Source organism: Microtus ochrogaster, chromosome 6 (assembly GCF_000317375.1).
Source record: "Microtus ochrogaster isolate Prairie Vole_2 chromosome 6, MicOch1.0, whole genome shotgun sequence".
Lineage (NCBI taxonomy): Eukaryota > Metazoa > Chordata > Mammalia > Rodentia > Cricetidae > Microtus > Microtus ochrogaster.
Window position 1 is genome coordinate 50,649,490 of NC_022013.1, and position 19,101 is coordinate 50,668,590.

A 19,101-nucleotide genomic window follows, 5' to 3' on the forward strand; every position below is an offset into this window, starting at 1 on the left:
GTATTGAAGCTGAGCGGGGTGGGGTGTTAAGATGCTGCACCTAAAGCAGGGGCGCGAAGGATCTGGGCACAGGAGAGTCCTTAGAAGCTGTTCCCTGGAGTGTCTTCTCTAATGCCTGATGGATTTCTCTGCCTGGTGCTTGAGGGTCAGGCTTAATATCCGTTGGCTGGGCGTGCGCTAGTCCCAGCTTGGTTTCAGTCTGGGCATCTGGTCGCTTTGCACAGTGCTCCTGGAGCTCAGCGGGTTTGCACCTCCGACTGGGGCTGCACCTGGGGCGGCTCTGACTCTGGACTTGCAGAGCTAACAGCTCAGCGGCCGGGCGGGGGCAGAGGCTGCCTCCCTCTGCCTCGCCGCGCACCCCTCGCTCCACAGCCGCTGCTCGCTGCCCGCCCTGACCTCGGCGTGACTTGGTGGTGCAGCTGTGCGCCTTCTGGGGCACCCTAGTGCCCCGGTGGCCGCCTCTGCTCCGGGATGCCGGGCCCGGGGCGCCGCGCCTTGAGCTGCAGGAGGATGAAGAACGCGGCGGGAGGAAAGCAGGAGAAGCTCCTGGGGACTCCGAGGAAGCTGCCCAGAGCTGGTGAGTTGAGCGCGGGAAGGGGCAGCAGGGCTCAGGTTGGCAGTGGGCACAATCAAATCCCCGCCACCTCTGCCTTAGCCACCTCCCTGCAGTCTGGGTCGCCCCATGCTGAGACTCTCACTGAGTCCCAAAAAACTCAGTCAAGAGTGTCCTCAAAGCGCTACCTTGGAGATAAGAGAAGTGGAGCTGCCTCTAAGCATGCCCTGCTGGCTATAGCCTGTTGGGTGTGTGCAGGGTGTGCCGTCAGTCCTTGAATCCTGGAGAAGTTGGTGGGATACGGAGGCACCTGGCCTCCCGACTGCTTTTCTTATAGGTGATGATGATGATGATGATGATGATGACGATGATGATGATGATGAATGATTGTTTTAAATGGACTTTGAGAGCAGAGTGAGAAGATACAGAGTTCTAGAAGCATCCATCCAGGAGGTTCACATTGGCATGTAGGGTGGCATTGGAAACCCACAGGCGAGCCGGAGCCCTCCAGATTTCTAGTTTTATTGGACATCGGGTGTCTTATAACCAGGTGACCTAGTTAAAAGGATGTAGATTCCTTGGCATGCCTTAGCTTCTTGCTTGTTAGAAGTTTTCTTGTGTGTGTGTGAATTGAAGTAGAATACCTGCAGTCTCTACAATATATGAAATGCTTTTTTTTTTACCCTCACCAACACATACATGATTCAGAATTGTTTTCATCTCCTGGTTTTAGAAGCTGTGCATGTGTCTTTTTTTGACTGTGTATGTGTATGTGCGTATGATATTTCACGTGAGCAAGGCAAGATTCTTGAACATTTGAGAGTCTTCAAATCATGGGGCATGGAACCCAGTGGAAAGACATGGGATATTGAAATTTCCACGTGGAGCTATCATGGTTCTTAACATTCTCACCTTGCTCTCTGGAGATCTGAGTGAGGAATGGTCTCTTTTTTGGAAAGCCAGGGTGGTTTGCTATTTTGTCTATGAAGCCTCCTTTGCTCTATCTACTCAGTTTTGGTTCACCACGTGAGAGGTACATGCCCCTTGGTATTTTGCAGCTCCCTTCAACCTGCCCTGTATAATTCAAGTCCTACTACCCCATCCCCAAGTATGTCAGTGTGGATCACTTCAGTCCAATAGAGGCGGATAGTACAGCATATCTGGGGGTTGCTGTAATTTCTTTATAAATATTCCCAGATGTTCCACAGAAATTAATTTAAACATGGAATTTGTGAAGCTTAAAAAATAGACCTCAAAATGGACAAACTTCTTCAGTTAATGTACGATTTCAGATGGAAGCAAATGAAGCATTGGAAGTCGTGTTTCAGAAGAAAGACACCCAAGCCAGAAACTAGGACCATTGATGGGGCCTTCAAAAAATTCAGTAGTGATACCCCTGGAATTTTTGTCTCATCCACTGTGCATCTTGTTTCATGGCCAGTTAGATTGTTGAGGTCCCCAGGATAGCAGTTTTGGGTTTACCATCCCTGTTCCAAGCTGAGGATAAGGAATTTTAAAGATGTCAAAACAGGAACAATAAGTGCTTTGGAACCTGAGGCTGCTAGATTCCAAAGATAGTCCCACCAAGCACAGTAGAATCTCCTTGAGGATTATTTGAAAGAATAAGTTGTTTGGCTGTCTAAATCACATGAGATCCTGATATGATATCACCAACTGATTCATATACAGTCAGTAAAGCTATTTAATGTAACCTAGGTGGGACTAAGGTATGTGTTGGCTGAAAATTGTGTGTAACACTTACATAACTCAGCCTATCCATGCCAGTGAAGACTGACTGCTGAGTGCTGGCGTTCACCTTGATGGCACTTCTTGAGTTCCCTTATTGCAAATCAATAGTGCTGTACTCTAGCCCTTACCACTGTGATTGATAACACCACATTTCTGTGCTTGTAGACTTTTCCTCGGGTCTTTGCAGACACTGGTATTTTCACCCACTTGTAATCAAAGCTCAGGTCCAGTAGGATGTTAGATTTCTATTAAAAGGTATGAGCCACTTGTTTCAAATTTTCCTTTTAATTTTCAATAGTATTTTCAAAACAATTACTCCCCCTGCTGTGATTTCCTATTTAGCAGGTGCCTCAAATGTTCAATAATGAAAAATGACTGCCACCCAACAAGACAGTTTCTATTTATAGCAATAACAGACACTTCTGCTAAGAATTTGTTTTATTTGAAATTTAATTAAAAGCTTGCCCCTAATTGTAAAATGTATGGACCTGCCCAAGTACATGTCCTCCTTTATTTTCTTATAGACTCCAGCTGTATAAACTCATTGTAGGTGAGTTTTTATGTAATCACAAAATAAAAAGAAATGAATTGAATTACAAAATAAAAATTTGATAAACCCATTGTCATTATTATTATCATGACTTTCAGGAGAACTCAATGTTCAATCTACCACAAGGAGCTATCACTAATTTCATCTGGCTCTAAAAGATATGAATAAATACATTTTTAAATGTACTAAAAATTTTTAAAGGCTCTCCTTTAAAATTTTTAAAGTTGAATGTGGGAACAGCTTTGGAAAAGTCTATCTTTTTGTATATTACAATATATATTTATTGCATATATTCCTGTATTTGTGGAGGAATATGTATACAAGGCATACATTTAATGGTGAGAGGATAACTTGCAGAAGTCAGTTCTCTCTTTATGCCTTGTGGGTCCCAGGGGCTGAATTCAGATAATCAGGCTTAGCAGCAAATGCCCCCCGAACCAACTTCCCTGCCCAGAATTTGGAAATCCTGAAAAATTAAAGATATGCTGTGTGTTGTTATGCTTCCAAGGTTGTTAAGTAAAACTAAAATTTCTCTCCCTCATTTTATTGTCGTGGTCTCTCTTTTGTTCAGGGGAGGGGTCAGTTTGGATTCTAGTAAGAGCCACATGTGAAATAGACTTCAGGTCCTTCTTTCATCTTTACACTTAGAGTCCTAAAGCATATATTTTGTCCACTGTAAACAATTTATTTCTCAGTATGCATAGCTTTAGCAGAGAAATGGCAAAAGGAAAGAGTAGTGATAATAGGCATACAGATGTGTTTTGGCATTGATGCCATCATGCTAAGTGATGAAAGTGACTTATGCCAGTGGTGAAATCTTAATTCTTAAAGTGCAAAGCATTTTATGGTGATGTGAGTCTTGTAAATAGTTAACTTTTCCCCAAAGATGATGCTCTCTCTCCCTCCCTCCCTCCCCCCCCTCTCTGTGTGTGTGTGTGTGTGTGTGTGTGTGTGTGCATGAGTGGTGCATGCTTGCCTGTGCTTGTGCAATGTGGAAGAACCTCAGGGGTCCTGCTCCATTACTCTCTGCCTTATTCCCTTAAGATAGGGTTTTCCCTGAACTTAGTGTTAGGCTGGGGCTTGGAAGCCCCAGGTCCCTGCCTGTGTGTGCTTCTCACCATGTCACTGAGGTTGACTGTACTCAGCTTTTAAAGCTGGTTTCTGGGGATTCCAACTCAGGTCCCTGTGATTGCCCAGGGGGTGCTGTTGTACACTGAGCTGCTCCCCAGCACTGAGCAGATGCTTTCTTTATTGCACTTTACACACATTTCAACTCCACATCACAAATACAGGACCAAGGTTTCTATAGATATTTCTTTCTATATATATGTGTATATATATGTATGTGTATACACACACACACATGTGTTCTAAGAAGCAGGTCTCTGGAAGGTAACTTAAATGTCATGAAGGGTGAGTCACCTTGACATCACAGGTTAAAGACACCACTATTGAAAAGATATGTACAAGTCTGAGTGTTTAAAGTCCTTAGAATTATAGGTAGATTGCACTTGGTGTTCTCACAAGCATCCTAAAGTGAAAGTTTGAATAAAATAAAGGGTTCAGGTTGAATGAAACTCAAGTGAACACTTAAATAGCACTTAAAAAGATTATGGAGAGTGCATGTCCAAAATTTACGAGTCTAATTTATATTTTAAGCAAGTAGATAACACACTGGAGGGCCTTTAAAAATTTTTAGTACATTAAAATGTATTTATTCATATCTTTTAGAGCCAGATGAAATTAGTGATAGCTCCTTGTGGTAGATTGAACATTGAGTTCTCCTGAAAGTCATGATTAACCTCTAAGATGATGGAACCTAGAGGTACAGTCTGAAAAGAAGAGTTAGTTGGGATATGAGGATGGAGTCCCTATCACGACATTAGTGACCATAAGAAACAGAAGAGACCAGAGACCTATCCCCCTCTGCTCTAAGAGGTCATGGCAAAAGGCTATACTTATAGAGGGCCTGAGGTTGTCATTGACTTTCTAGTTCCTTGATCTTGAACTTTCAACCTTAGAATTATCAGAAATGACTGTTAGCTAATTTGGTCACGACTGATCATCACATTTCGTCCAGTCTGGTGAATCTGTCATTGCTGGCTCATTCTATCCTTAATGTGAAAGAAAACTAATGAGAGACATGCAAGAATCAAATTCCTTTGCAAAGCCCTTTTCCAATTGTGAATGTAATTTTTATCATAGTCAGGTCATTTGGTACCACTTCTAGTATTTGCCTAGATTGGTAGTATATTATGAATAGTATTATATTCCTCTCTTATGAATGTGAGGGTATCGAACATAGTTCTAGAGAGGAGGACGGATATTCAAAGTCTTCACCACTTTACATATATTGTTCTCCAACCATCCATCTAATGTTTTACTGCATTTGGCAAGCAAAGAGCCAGCAAGTTCTGCCCATTCTACCCTGAACACATAGCAAGTCCAAAATGTGTTTGGTATTTCTTGGTTTGTTTTTTAAAGGGGAGCTTTGCAATGAAGCCTTGTTCGTGTACTTACATGTCCAATCCAGGGAAAGTACTGATTCTCACGTGTCTGACACCAATGGACTTATCTGCGCCCAGGAGAGATGTCATCATAACGCACTGTAGGGTGCTCTGTTTTCATTTGTGGGGACTTCTCAGGATGTGAGGTCAGGTATTTGTTCAGTGTGTGTGTGTGTGTGTGTGTGTCTAAGAAAAAAGAGAAAGTGTGCTTTTTGTGGCTTGGTTTAGCTACAAATAATATTTGCTGTAAATTTTGTAGCATTCTCTAGAATTTATTGGATCTGTCTCCCTTATCTCCCTCTGCCTTCATCTGAAAAGAGAAAGAAATATTTGCCAAGTGTCATTCCTTTCAGGCGTGTACTCCTTAACATGGCACAGGTATGTAGAAAACACATTGAGAAATCAAGATTTTTAAAAATCTGCTATGTTCAACTTTTTAGGAATTAACAGACTCAGTTTCCCAAAGCCATCCTAGTACCCTGGGATGAAAAGAACAGTGTTCCATGTCCTGTGCCGAGTTCTCTGGTGTCTATGTTTCCCATGCACAGGAGAATTTGCTATCAAAAGGAACTGGCAAGAATCACTATGAACATGCTGTGGCTGGGGCTGAGCTTGAGAACTCAAATGCCTCTGTTTGAATCCTTACCTTATTTCTCAGGAACTTGAGAATTTGAGTCAACTAACTGCACACTTCTGAATGCATCTACTCTAGTGACTTTGTCTATGATTGAGGGCTAAAAAAGCTCTCAATTGAAGACTGAGTGAGACATCTATGTAAAGTATTTAAGATGTGTATGGGGTTGAAACTAGAGCCTAGAACATGCTTCATAGGTATTTTATTGGTATCTTAGGCTCTAGCCTAAATGTTAAGTTTTTCTTGATTGCTTATTTTTTTATTATTTATTTTTTTAAAGATAATTGCTATACATCCATTACCCATTGGTATTGAATATTGTATATTTATATCTTGTAACCTGACACAAGAAAATTTTTTTCAAGCAGCTTCTTAAAAGGCCAGAGGTCTATTACTTGTGTAATAGGTACAAATGAAGGTATAAGTAAGGCTATGTTTATTTAGGAGGGTTTAGGATAGAAACTGTCCCTTGCTTTACCCAACAATTTCTTGACTTTCCTCAGCTTGTGGCCTCATCAACTGTGATTGTGACTTCCTGTTGCCCTTTCTTTCTGTGTCAAGTCCTCTCTTCTTCTCTGCTATGATGCACTAAGTGTATCTAAGATCAGTGTTGACAATTGAGAACACTCTCTCTATTTCATACCTTTGTTTAACCCTATAGAACTGACTAAGGTAACAATTATAGATTCCAAGGATTAGGAACTGACATTTTGTCAGTATGGAAGGGGAATGGGAATGTGGCCGATCATCACCTGTATATTATATCTTGTGCCATGTGTATGAAACTATCTGTAAGGAAGGTAAAGATACCAGAAAAGATGTGGAATTTAATGTTTTTTAAACTCCATTATTTTAACATACTTAAACTTTGATCAATTTTTTTTTTTACCACACTTGCATAGCCAACCACTCCTTTGTGTTCTCTTCAGCATAGCATAATGTGCCCAGCCATGAAAGTGATTGACTCCCATGCTCCTGCAGAGACTGTATCTGGGAGATCAGCGCTGACCAGAGAACTTAGACCCCAACTTCAGGGACTGCAGTGTTCAATGCGTGAATAGCATCATTGCTGTAGACACGTGATCACTTTACATTTCATTACAGAGTATAGGTGGCCCTTTAGCTTTAACCGCAAAAGCTTAAAAATCATTAAGCTCACTTGAAAGACGAGGAACTGTGCCAAAGACTATATTCAGCACTCAGAAGGGCCAACACCTAAACTCTCTAACCTCTGCTGATTGTAGATACAGTCTTGGGATAAAACAGATCAGCTGTAAGCTTAATGAAATAAATGAAAGTAAATATTTAAAAAAGATATGCAGAATTCATCAGCCATATAATGCTGTTGACTGTAAACATCAACTAATGAGAACTTATGGATATTTGGGCTCTGATGTAACTGCACATTTACATTTAACCACTTATTGGATTTTTAATTTAATTTATACATTAAAAAACAACTCTTAGTGTTACTGCATAGATACATTAATTCAGTTATCTGTGGCTTTTTTTTTGAATTTTTATAAAGTGGTAAAATGCATAAAACAATAAAGTGCTATTCTTGTCATTGAAATTCCACAGTGCAGTAGTCTGAAGAACCCTTACACTGTCGCGTGACCATCTCCATCAGTCAAGCTCCACAACTATTTATCTTTTAAACTGAGACTCACTATCCAATAAACAGCCCTCTAGCTCTTGGTAACCACCATTATATCCTCTGCTTTGATGACTGTGGTTATTCTAAATGACTCATATTACATTAGTGGCCTTGTACAGGTGTGCGCACGCATGTGTGTGTGTGTGTGCATTAGCTTATTTCTTTTTCTATAATGTTCACAAATTTCATCCTTTTGGAACATATTCAAGAACGTCTTCCTTTGTATTCATAATTTGTTCATTTTACTGTGGCCTAATGGCTTTTTAAACATTTTAGTTATGATTAATTTTGCTCTGAAAATTAGTGAACAAAGATCTCTTCAGGACTCAAGTTTCAATCTGCTTCGTATATAACCAGTGGAGAGAATGGTGGGGTTGGATGTGGATCCCTTTGCCATCCTTTGAGGCCATTCATTTACCACTGTCCTGCTCCACACACAGAACCCTGGAGTATATCCCCACATCTCTCCCTGGGCATGGGTTCACGGTTTCATGAGAGCGCTCCAGATGCATGTGAGACAGCATCTCACTGGACTTGCATTCCCTGGATGCCCTGGTGATGTTCAGTGCTTTGCATATGTTTTGCCATACAGAAAGTTCTGCTTCTGACCTTTGAACATTTTCGAGCCAGAGATTTGTTTGGCGTTATTGTTGAATACTAAAAGTTTATCTGATATTCTATATACAGATTATCTATAAAATAGGTGATTTTGCAAATAATCTCTTCTAATTCTGTTGACTTTTGAGTTGTAGGAGAGTGAATTGGCCACACAAAATGTATAAGAGCTTTTCATGAAGTACAATTTATCTTGTTGCTTTCAGTGACATAGCCAAAAATTCTGCCTATTCTTAACTATTTTTTGGCAACACTCTTCAGAATTTTTAGAAACCATGTAAAGAGCAATAACAAAGGCACTAAATGATTAGGGAATAAATAGGCGAGCTCCAAGAATAGATTCAAATATGTGTTACAAGCATAATACTGAGGCACATGAGCTATGGCACAGTTGTGTTTGCATGGCTTTCAGTTCTCAAGCAAAGCTGACATCTGAGATCTACTCCAGATTTTTCTTGAGAGGGGTAGGGGGCTGAAGTGACCCCTTCTGCCCAGCCTTGGTGTTGTCTGAATGGACCTGTTCACCTGTGAAAACCCATCCAGCTGTGCACATGTGTTGTTTGCACTACATCACATAGTTAAGATAAACATCACAATAGTTAAGATAAAAATCCCTGGAAAAACTCACAGAAGAAAATTTTTGTGAAATATGAGAGAGGAAAGAACTCGAGCCTGTGTCTGGGGAGTGCGCACACACTGCATTTGGCCATTAATTTGGCTGTGGGTTTTTAGGATGTGTAAGACTCAAAGAAGCACATGTAATTGGAATACTAGTTTTCTATAGAAAAACAAAAGGCAATTCTTGATGATGTGAATAGAGAGAAATTTTCCTATGTGTTTTTTAAAAACGGACTAGAATTGTCCATCAAATGATATCCTTATTAATATAGAAGACCCTTCCATAAGAATAATCTCTACAGTGTATAAAGTAACTTAGATCCTAGGACCCTTTTTTGTTAGGCTTAACACAGAGATTTCAAAAGGATGAGGGGAATGGACCTCTTAAACAATGCCCTATCATGTTTAGTAATTTTTTTTCTTTCTTATTATTACTTAAAAAATATCAGTCCAAATCCCTACTCCCTCCCCTCCTCCCAGACACCCCTCCCCCTCCACAGACCCTTCCCCTACCCCTCCAATCCTAAGGGAGTGCCATGCCCCTGCCCTGTGAAAAGTTCAAGGCCCTCCCTACTACATGTAGTTTGAGCAAGGTGTATATCCAAAGAAAATGGATCCCATGAAGCTGGTATATGCAGTAGAGACACATCCCAGTGTCACTATCAGTGGCCCCTCAGTCAGCCCCAGCTGTCAGCCCCCTTCAGAGGGGCTTGGTTGTTTCCATGCTCATTCACTCCCAGTCCAGTTGGAGTTGGTGAGCTCCCATTAGCTCAAGTAAACTGTCTCAGTGGATGACCCCCTCATGGTCTTGAATTCCTTGCTCATACTCTCACTCCTTCACTCTTCAAATGGATCTTGGGAGCTCAGTCCAGTGCTCCGATGTGGGTCATTGCCTCTGTTCCCATCTGTTGTTGGACAAAGGTTCTATGGTGATATTTAAGATAATCATCAGTCCGACTACAGGGTAAGGTCAGTTCACACACCCTCTCCTCTATTGCTTAGGGTCTTAATAACGATTTTGATAATAATTTGCGGGAAGGGGGCAGTGGGTTTGAACTGTTTTGTTTTTGAAATTGGAAGTAGTGTTCCTCTTCCTGTTGGGAACCCATGGAAATAGGGGAATGGCTGGAGACTCTTGAGTCCTCTATGTGAAACTGGCTATAACCTCACTTCGTGAGGTTTCAAGTAGTGCCACCGTGAATGCACCCGAGTTTTCCCTGACAATATAGTTTTCCACACACCTCTTGAATATCAGCAATCTAATGGCAAGTGTCATTAGGATTCGGGGATGTGGTAGTCTTTCTACTCCCTGCAATGTTTTTGAATAAAGTATGCCACACAAAGCATTCATAACTAAGTAAATCATGAAATTTCACTTGTGGCACACATAAAAATTGAGTCTCTTTTCTTTCAATTTTTTTTCATTTTTTTGTTTAGTTGTTGAAAAAAAATTTCCGCCTCCTCCCCATTTCCCATTTCCCTCCCCCTCCTCCCACACATTGCCCCTTCCCCCCACTCCCATTCCCCTCTCCCCCTTCCCCCACTCCATTCCCCCTCCCTCTCAAGAATGAAGAGCAGTCCAGATTCCCTGCCCTGAGAGAAGTCCAAGGTCCTCCCACTTCTATCCAGGACCAGGAAGGTGAGCATCCAAACAGGCTAGGCTCCCACAAAGCCAGTTCATGTATTAGGATCGAAACCTAGTGCCATTGTCCTTGGCTTTTCATCAGCCTTCATTGTCCGCCATGTTCAGAAAGTTCTGTTTCATCCCATACTTATTCAGTTCCAGTCCCACTGGCCTTGGTGAGCCCCCAATAGATCAGTTCCACTGTCACAGTGGGTGGGTACACCCCTCAAAAATCTAATACTCTGAATTTTGTCTTAAAAGCAGCACAACAATCAGTTGGATTTTCAAGCCTGTTTTCTCTGGAATGAAAATGAGAACAGCTGGATTGCTGGTAACTGATGGTTTTGAGTAGGTTTAATAAAATGGATGAATCTAGAAAACATCATACTGAGTGAGGTAACCCAGACCTAGAAAGGCAAATAGCATATGCACTCACTCATAAGTGGCTTTTAGGCATAAAGCAAAGAAAACCAGACTAAAGTTCTCAACCACAGAGAACCTAGATGACAAAGAGGACCCTAAGAGAGACATACATGGATCTAATTTACATGGGAAGTAGAAAAAGACAAGGTCTCCTGAGAAAATTGGGACCATGGAGACCATGGGAGAGGGTAGAAGAAGGAAGAGAAAGGGAGGAGAACAGAAAAAATGCATAGCTCAAAAAATCAATAAAAAATTTAAAGAAATATCTTAGGTCTTTATGTATTATATTTCTACCTTAGCAATTGTTTTCAATATTCCATGTAAAAATTTCCAATTTTTACAAAATTTGGGAGAGACTTTGAATTTGATATTTCTTATTAATAAGAGGTATATATAATTTCTTAATTATTTTATGTATAAATTGTTTCCGATTTCAAAGTCTCACTCTTTGACTCTTTATATATGAAACATTGATGCAGTTTGACCTGCCGAGAAAATTCTCAAAAAGTGCAAGACTGTTCTCTTTAGAACATGAGTTAGGACATGTCCTCATGTTTTAAGTTTTTTAAGCATTGAAGAATCTTTCAGGATTGCAAAGAATATTTCTAGGAAATTGCTCTTAATGAAAGTAAAGTGTCATTACTGCAATTCAAAACTACAATTAAGAGTTTCCTGCCCATACAAGACCATTTAAGAACATTATTAATTTGTCACTAATAAAATGGATATTTTTTGTAATAATAAAGTCAGCATTTAGGAAAGATGGGATATACATTTCCATGTTCATTTTTAGAAAACTTTATTTCTGCTGTAAGTCTATATTAGAAGCTTACATTGAAATAACATTTCATAGAAGTTGAAAATTATGGCTATAAGATTTGCTTGCTACTTTTCATAGATTAGATCGGTAGGGGTTATGTGTTCTTAATAACCTTGTTGTTGGTTCAGAGGCTTAAACCCGTGACCTCAGGCAAGACTAGAGCTGCAAAAATGAGCTTCACCTTCTCTTTATATTTTAAAAACTTTGGGGTGGAGTTGAATTTGAGCTTCCCATCTCCAGTACCAGCCCAGGGCTCTCTCTGCTGGCCCTCTTGCCATCTTCCCTTTGGAATGCTAGGGAGCCAGCTGCTTTTCTGGGAATTTTCACATAAGTGGCTCTGCAGGAGTGGAGCTGATGGAGAGCACCTGGGAGCTAAGGGCATCAAAGCAACCCTAAGAAAATGTTTTCCCAGATGGGCTTTCTAACCACACTCAGATCCGAGGTTAGGATAAATGAATTTCATGCAAATGCTGAAGTGACTTTAATAGTTTCTTTAAATACCTTGATGTGATCCTTAAGGAAAGTTGTCAGGCCCATTAATAAGTTTCTAAATTGATTAGACGACTAATTAGGTACTCCAGAAGACAACTTTGTATAAATTAATGCTGCCTGTTATACTCTGATTACAGCGACTTTCTTGCTTGAGTTTGCAAAGGTTCTTCAGTTCCAAGGCTCCTTTCTGGTTGCTGCCTTCCATCTGGCATCCTGTGTGCGGACAGTTATCTTGTCCAGCATCTGTCTCCAGAAAGCTGTGCTATTTCTATGTTTGGTTTTGAAACCCAGCAACTCAACTACTCTCTTGGATGATTTGGGGATGCAGTGTCAATTGGTTTCTTCATTGAGCAGCAAATTGCTTGGGCGTTTACATCCTTCAAATTTAAATGCAGTATTTTCTAACCAATACTGTGTGTTTGGGAGTAATAAAAGTTTTAAGGTAGCTATAGTGAGCCACCTCTAGAGGGACAGCATAATCAAATCATATTAGAAACCTCTCAACTTCTATAACTGGAAGGAGCAGACCCGTGCCAACTGACTGATCACCCTGATAAGCAGTGTCTCTGAGGATGGCAGGTATTCATGTCTATTTCATAAATTCCACTGAAGAAGAGTCGGATCACTGATAAGGAAGCATTCTTTTTTATTCTAACTATTAAAACATGGGGTAAACAGGGAGACATAGAAAGATAATGTGAGCCAACACCGTGGTTTCTTGTACTCCCTGTGGGGAGCAGAGCAAACACAGGCATCTGAATCTGTTTCATTTTGAAATAATTTTCAAGGCTTTAGGTTATTGCTTTATCACTAAAATAAACAGAAGTGAGTTTTGGAAGCTGGATTTACTGAGGTGTCAGTCAATGGAGTCTAATAAATGGTGATTCCAATAAATGACAGAGATTTGGTTTATTGTCATTATGTATGTAGAGAAGACAGAGAAATATTTCCTTTCAGATACTGCCAAGCATTGCACGGTGCTTACTGTGTTTTAAGCTGGAATTCTGGAAGGGCTTCTGTGGACGCATCTGGCTACATACAGGATTGTTGCCATTAAAATCGTTTGGAAGTCACCCATACGTGAACTTGAGAGTGGCTTGTTGTACTTCTTTGTTTTTGTTAAATAATGAAAGTAGTTTTATTGGAAAGAATGAGAAAAAAAGGCAAACCCTTTAATGCAAAAAAATCGCCCTCTTAAAGTCACCAAGCAATGTTTACTATTTTCTAGAATTTTTCAGAAAATTAAATACCTTATACATTCCAGTATGAATTATCCGTCTCACGGAGGATCTGGTTAAGCTGCCTCAGCTAGCTTGACTTTAAGAACAGGAATCCTGGGGACTGGAGACATGGTTCAGGGGTTAAGAGCACTGACTCCTCTTCCAGAAGACCTGGGTTCAATTCCCAGCACCTACATGGCAGCTCACAACTGTCTGTTGCTCCTGTTCCAGTGGATTTGCCCCTACACATATACGCAGGCCAAACATCAATGCGTGAAAATTAAAATAAAGTTAAAAAAAAACCAGGAATCCCACACTAACTCTTTTATGTAGCTTACAGTTTTTCTTTCACTTTTCATCCACATTTACCAAGTGTTTTTAACATTTAACAAGAAAACAAGCAGCAGCAGTTTCTGGTGGGGGATGCGGAGAAGAGAATGTACACACTGCTGGTAGGGATGTAAATTAACGCAACCACTATGGGAATCAGTGTGGTCAATTGTCGAAAAGCTAAAAATATATAAATCAATATATCATATGACACACTTATCCTACTTTGGGATCTATTAATGAAGGGTCCATATGGACATACCACACGGATATTTGCACATTGGTGTTTAATACATTACTAGCCAGGCATCTATGCTGTGCAGTGATTCTAGTGTCCACCAACAGACGGATGGATAAAGACTTTTTTTCTAATACTGTTTTTTGATTTTATGCAATTTTGAGAGTCTCAGATGAATACTATGCATCATTTCTGTCCACTCTTTCCCCTTTCCCCTTCTAACTCTTCCAGTGTCCCCCCCACTCACTCTGACATTTATGACCTCTTTTTCATGTTCATATACAATTTCCCACTGAGTTAGTTTTAGTGGTGTTTTATACACATGTACTTGTGTTTAGGGCTGAGCTCTTGAGGGTGGTTAGCCTATCAGGAGGCTCTTCCCAGACAAAACGGATTCCTCTTCACTTAGCTCTGAGTACGTGTAGCTCTTCATCTAGGAGACGTCTTGTAAAGATTTTCCCAACCATGGTTTGCAAACAAAGGAAATTTGTGTGGTCATGATGAATTTATGTTAGTCACTGAAAAGTAGATGCAATTGGAGTGGTTCTTATATTTGCGAGTCAGATGCAGAAAGACGGATACCAATGTCTCTTCTTTCACTTGTGTGCCCCAAGGTTTTTGCAGATGCACAATGCACATATTTATTCATGTGTACGATATGTAAACAGAAGAGACAATGAGGAGATGGCAGAGATCTGTCGGGGGCTGGGAAAGCGGAAGGAACTAAAGAGGGTTTGCAAGGGTATGAAGATGGACAGAGTACATGACATAGCTGAGAGAAACCGAGTGAAACAAACAGGTACATGTGTAGATGCAATGTGTTTTTAAAAAGAAACCAGGGCCAGCATAAACAACTGTGAGCACTCATTAAAAAAAATATCTATGTGCAGGAGAGGTAGCTCTGCAGTTAACAGCGCACACTGCTTTTTTAGAAGACCAGTTTGGTTCTCATCCCCCACACAGGATGGTTCACAGCTGCCTGTAAGTCCAGCTCCAGAGGATTTGATTCCTTTTTCTGGCCTCCATGAGCAGTGCACTGATATGTACAAAATACACACACACACACACACACACACACACACACACACACACACACACACTCACACACTCACACACACATACATGGAGTTAATGTATTTAAAAAAAATTATTTACCCATGCTGCCACCGGGGCCATGCTGTTCTAGGTGGCTTAGGTGTTCTAGGTAACTGCCTAGGGCCATGGTGACATCTATACCCAGCTGCTGCTAAGGACCATGTCTGGATCTGTGGTCCTACTGCTGCCAGGGTCTGTGTTGAAGTTCATGGCTCATGTTGTTACCAAAAGGATACTTGGAAGCCTGGGATCTGGGCCACGGCCCGTGCCCTTTTGGTATCTGGGACCCATGCTGCTGCTACCCTTCCTGATCTGAGTAACCAGTGTTTCCACCTAAAGCCAGAATATCAGCTGGGCCGATTCACTGCCTAGGGCCGTGTGTGGGTCCGTGACCCAGCTGTAGCTGGGATTTGTGTTAATATCGGAGGCTCCTGGTACCATTGAAGGTCATGTGAATGCCTCAGGTCTATACCCATATTGGTGTCTGAGATTCATATTTTGACTTATAATGATAGCATATTAAGTCTACGGGAGATGTTAAAAAATCCTGTTCCTATATTTGTGTTTCTTTCTTTCACCAGTGCTGGGACCAATATATAAACCCAAGGTAGCAAATATCCAAGGAAAGGAAAAGATCCCTTTTGTAAAATACGACAGAAAGTCGATTTTATTTTCCTATCTCACCGGTGCTGGGACCAATATATAAACCCAAGGTAGCAAATATCCAAGGAAAGGAAAAGATCCCTTTTGTAAAATATGACCAAAAGTCGATTTTATTTTCCTATCATTTTAAAACCATCATTTTATTTTATTCTTAAATTTCTATTTGTTAGTTTTATATCGATCATATGTATGCATATGTGTGTGGTGTATGTGTGTGTGTATGTGCATGTATGTGTGTGAGTGTGTATGTGTGTGAATACAGACACATGTGTTACACAGTCACATGTGGAGGTTATAGGACAACTTTCAGGGGTTGCTTATTTCCTTTCCCAGAGGGGAGAGCAGGGATAGACCTCAGGTCACAAGGCAAGAGGGTCAGAAGCAGTAAAACAGCTCAGGTCACAGGACATAGGACAAGTGTTTTTACCCTTAAGACATCTGCCAGCCAGCCCTGCAAGCACATTTTAAAGGATGTATCGAACTCTTCAGGATGTGAAGAGCAATTTCTTTTAAGCTGCATAATAATAAGTTTTTATATATTTTCAGATACTTGAATCAATTCAGGCTGCTGCTAGCATTAACTCATGATAGGAAATTTAATATAGAGAATAAGAAAAGCACATTACATAGCCATCATCAGCAATTAAGTCAAAATAACAATAATTTTAGGAGGTTTTTAATATATTATATTTTTTTTGTTTGTTTGTACAAGTGGGCTCTGTGCTCTGCTCCCTGTGGTTAAAGTTCCTGGTACTGGTTCTTTGTGTGGCCATATGGTCTTCAGGTTTTGGAATTCTAGACTGATTTGATCAGGCTATTCCAATAACTAAAAGGTCTCCTTTACCACTTGTAAATTCAGCCCCACTTAGGGTTCACACAGCTACCCTCCTATTCTTGTCATTCCTTACTAAAATGCCTATTCCGAATTCTCTCTTGCTTCTCATGTCTTCTGTCAAGGTTGGTGTGGCATTTGCTAGATAGCTCTCTTTCATCCAGATGCCAGTTCCATTCAGATACTGAGATTTTTCCGTTTGTAAGTTGGCAAGAATAATATGATTTTGTTACAGCAGCACAGGCTAGCATATGCTAACTGAAACAGTGCTGTGATGGAAAATTAAATAAGATATCTTGTGAATGCATCTGTTTTCCAAGCATTTAATCACCACTGTTTAGCTCCTCCCAGCCTTTTGGCATGGATATTTCAAGTTCCTTTTAGTCACCTCAATGATAATTTCTAAAATATGAAAATGTTGGCTAGACAATAAGGGAAATAAACTAGGTCAGCTTCCATTAAACTAAAAGGTACTGTGGGGGGAGGAGCTATGAGAAAACCAATTTACAGGACTGAGGAGATGGTTATTATGTAAAGTGCTTGCTATGGAAACATAAGGACCTAAGCTCAGATCTGCAGAATACACATAAAAAGCTGGGCATCGTGGCATGTGTTTGTAATGGTAACACTGGTGGGGTGGGGTAGGAGGACAGTTGGAGACAAAAGAACCTCTGTAGCCCAGTGGCCTGTCAGATCAATCAGTGATATTCAGGTTCTATGCAATACCTTGTCTCAAACAATAAAGGGGAAGGGTGGTTGAGAAAATACACCAGCATGCACTGCTGGCCTCCTTAAGGATGTATACATGTACATCTAACAAGTATATACATTAATAATAACAAATATCTACCACCAAATATAATGTGTACACACACACACAGACACAGACACACACACAGACACACACACACACACACACACACACACACACACACACACACACACCAGAAAAGGAAACAAGTTCATAACCAACCCAACCATGTAAATCTCTCTTAATGCACATATCCAGTTGAGGACTAATCTAGTTTGCATTTCTTCCTCCATGAACTTCTTGAGACTTAGCAGAATTAGAGTTCATATAGCAATCTGGGGATAATGATACGCTGTGGTCTAATGTTCTTCTCAGCTGAAAGCTTCATTGTGTTAAGACTGGAACTGTCCTCTATAATTATGCCTGTGAACTTCTTGATAATCTCTGTGATGGAATTTTCTTTTTATGTGCTAATGCCCATTCCTGCACTTTTCATATAATTAACATGCACACAGTAATGCAGGCCTTATTATACTTGCTGTCTCAATTTTCTGTACACACTGAAGCTCGCACATTGTCTGCATAGTAAATGTTTTGCTCACTTAATGGTAGACTCGTTTTTCTCTTACCACTCTTACCTCTTTGCTCTTAATACTTCCTGTCATCTTTTCTTTCTCTTTCCAGATTTTACCAAAGATTTACTTTGTAATATGTTCATGTATATCATTCATGATAATGTTGCATTGGAAAAACCAGAAACATGTCATTTGGATGTCCAGATAATTGGTTCATGCTTTTATATGTCACAACTGTATCGATCCAGATTTTTCAAGTATTATAATTTTCTCCACTCTAGCATCATCTTCCTGTTTTTATCACCTCTTATCTATGTGTCAGCTATCTACCTATTATCTACCTAAAAATCTATTATCTATCACTTATTTATATGTGTTGGAGAGAACACAAAGAAAGAATACGTATTGAAATGTGGTTTATTGGATTGTCTTGTTATACAGTCTGTTTAGGCCAACAGAGGCTGTTCAGTCTGTAAGGGTGTATGCTCTAGCAGTCACAACCTAAGTCTGAAGGCCTGACTGATTCTAGAGGAGACATCACCAGTTTTTGGTTTATGCTGGAAGGCTTAAACTGCTTTAATTTTCACCAAATACTGAAAGCAATGGTGGTGGCAGCAGCACGGGCAGTTGCAGCAGCTGTAGTGTTGAACTTCTCAGACATGAAGATAAGCAATCAAGAGCAAAAGCCATTCCCTTGGGCCTTATAATATCTAGGCAGCCACTGGGAGGTGTTCACATTTAGGGCTGGTCCCTCTCATTTCAACTAATATAATCAAGAGCATCAGGCCCCACAGCTGTACTCTGAGGCTTGTAGATTCTGGATCTAGTAAAACTGACAACCAAAATTAACTACCTCATTATCTATTATCTGCCTGTCTATTGTCTATCACCCATATATCAATTATCTACATAGATACCAGTTGTCTGTCATCAGTCAATCATCTTCCATCTACCTAATTTCATATTTTTAACTGTATTTCTCTATAGGTATCAGAATGAGCAGTTAAGAAGCAGCACTGGTGGAGTCTCACTAAGACAGTGCTTTATCTAGCCTCGAGGAAAGATTGCCATTTGTGTTTGGCCTCCTTTTTCTGCCTCTTTTCATCTCACCTTTCTTGACCTGTCCTCCCAATTGCTGCTATACCATCCACCCCC

The 19,101-nt window shown here is 40.4% G+C and overlaps 1 protein-coding gene across 1 annotated transcript in view; it reads left to right on the plus strand.

Annotated features, from left to right (window-relative positions):
• Positions 1–210: 210 nt before the first annotated feature.
• Positions 211–19,101, plus strand: part of Znf385d (zinc finger protein 385D) — an 888,814-nt gene continuing 869,923 nt past the window's right edge. The window contains exon 1 of the mRNA XM_026779790.1: positions 211–577. Within this exon, the coding sequence (XP_026635591.1) occupies positions 472–577 (106 nt within the window). The 5' untranslated portion in view covers positions 211–471. The remainder of the gene's footprint in view (positions 578–19,101) is intronic.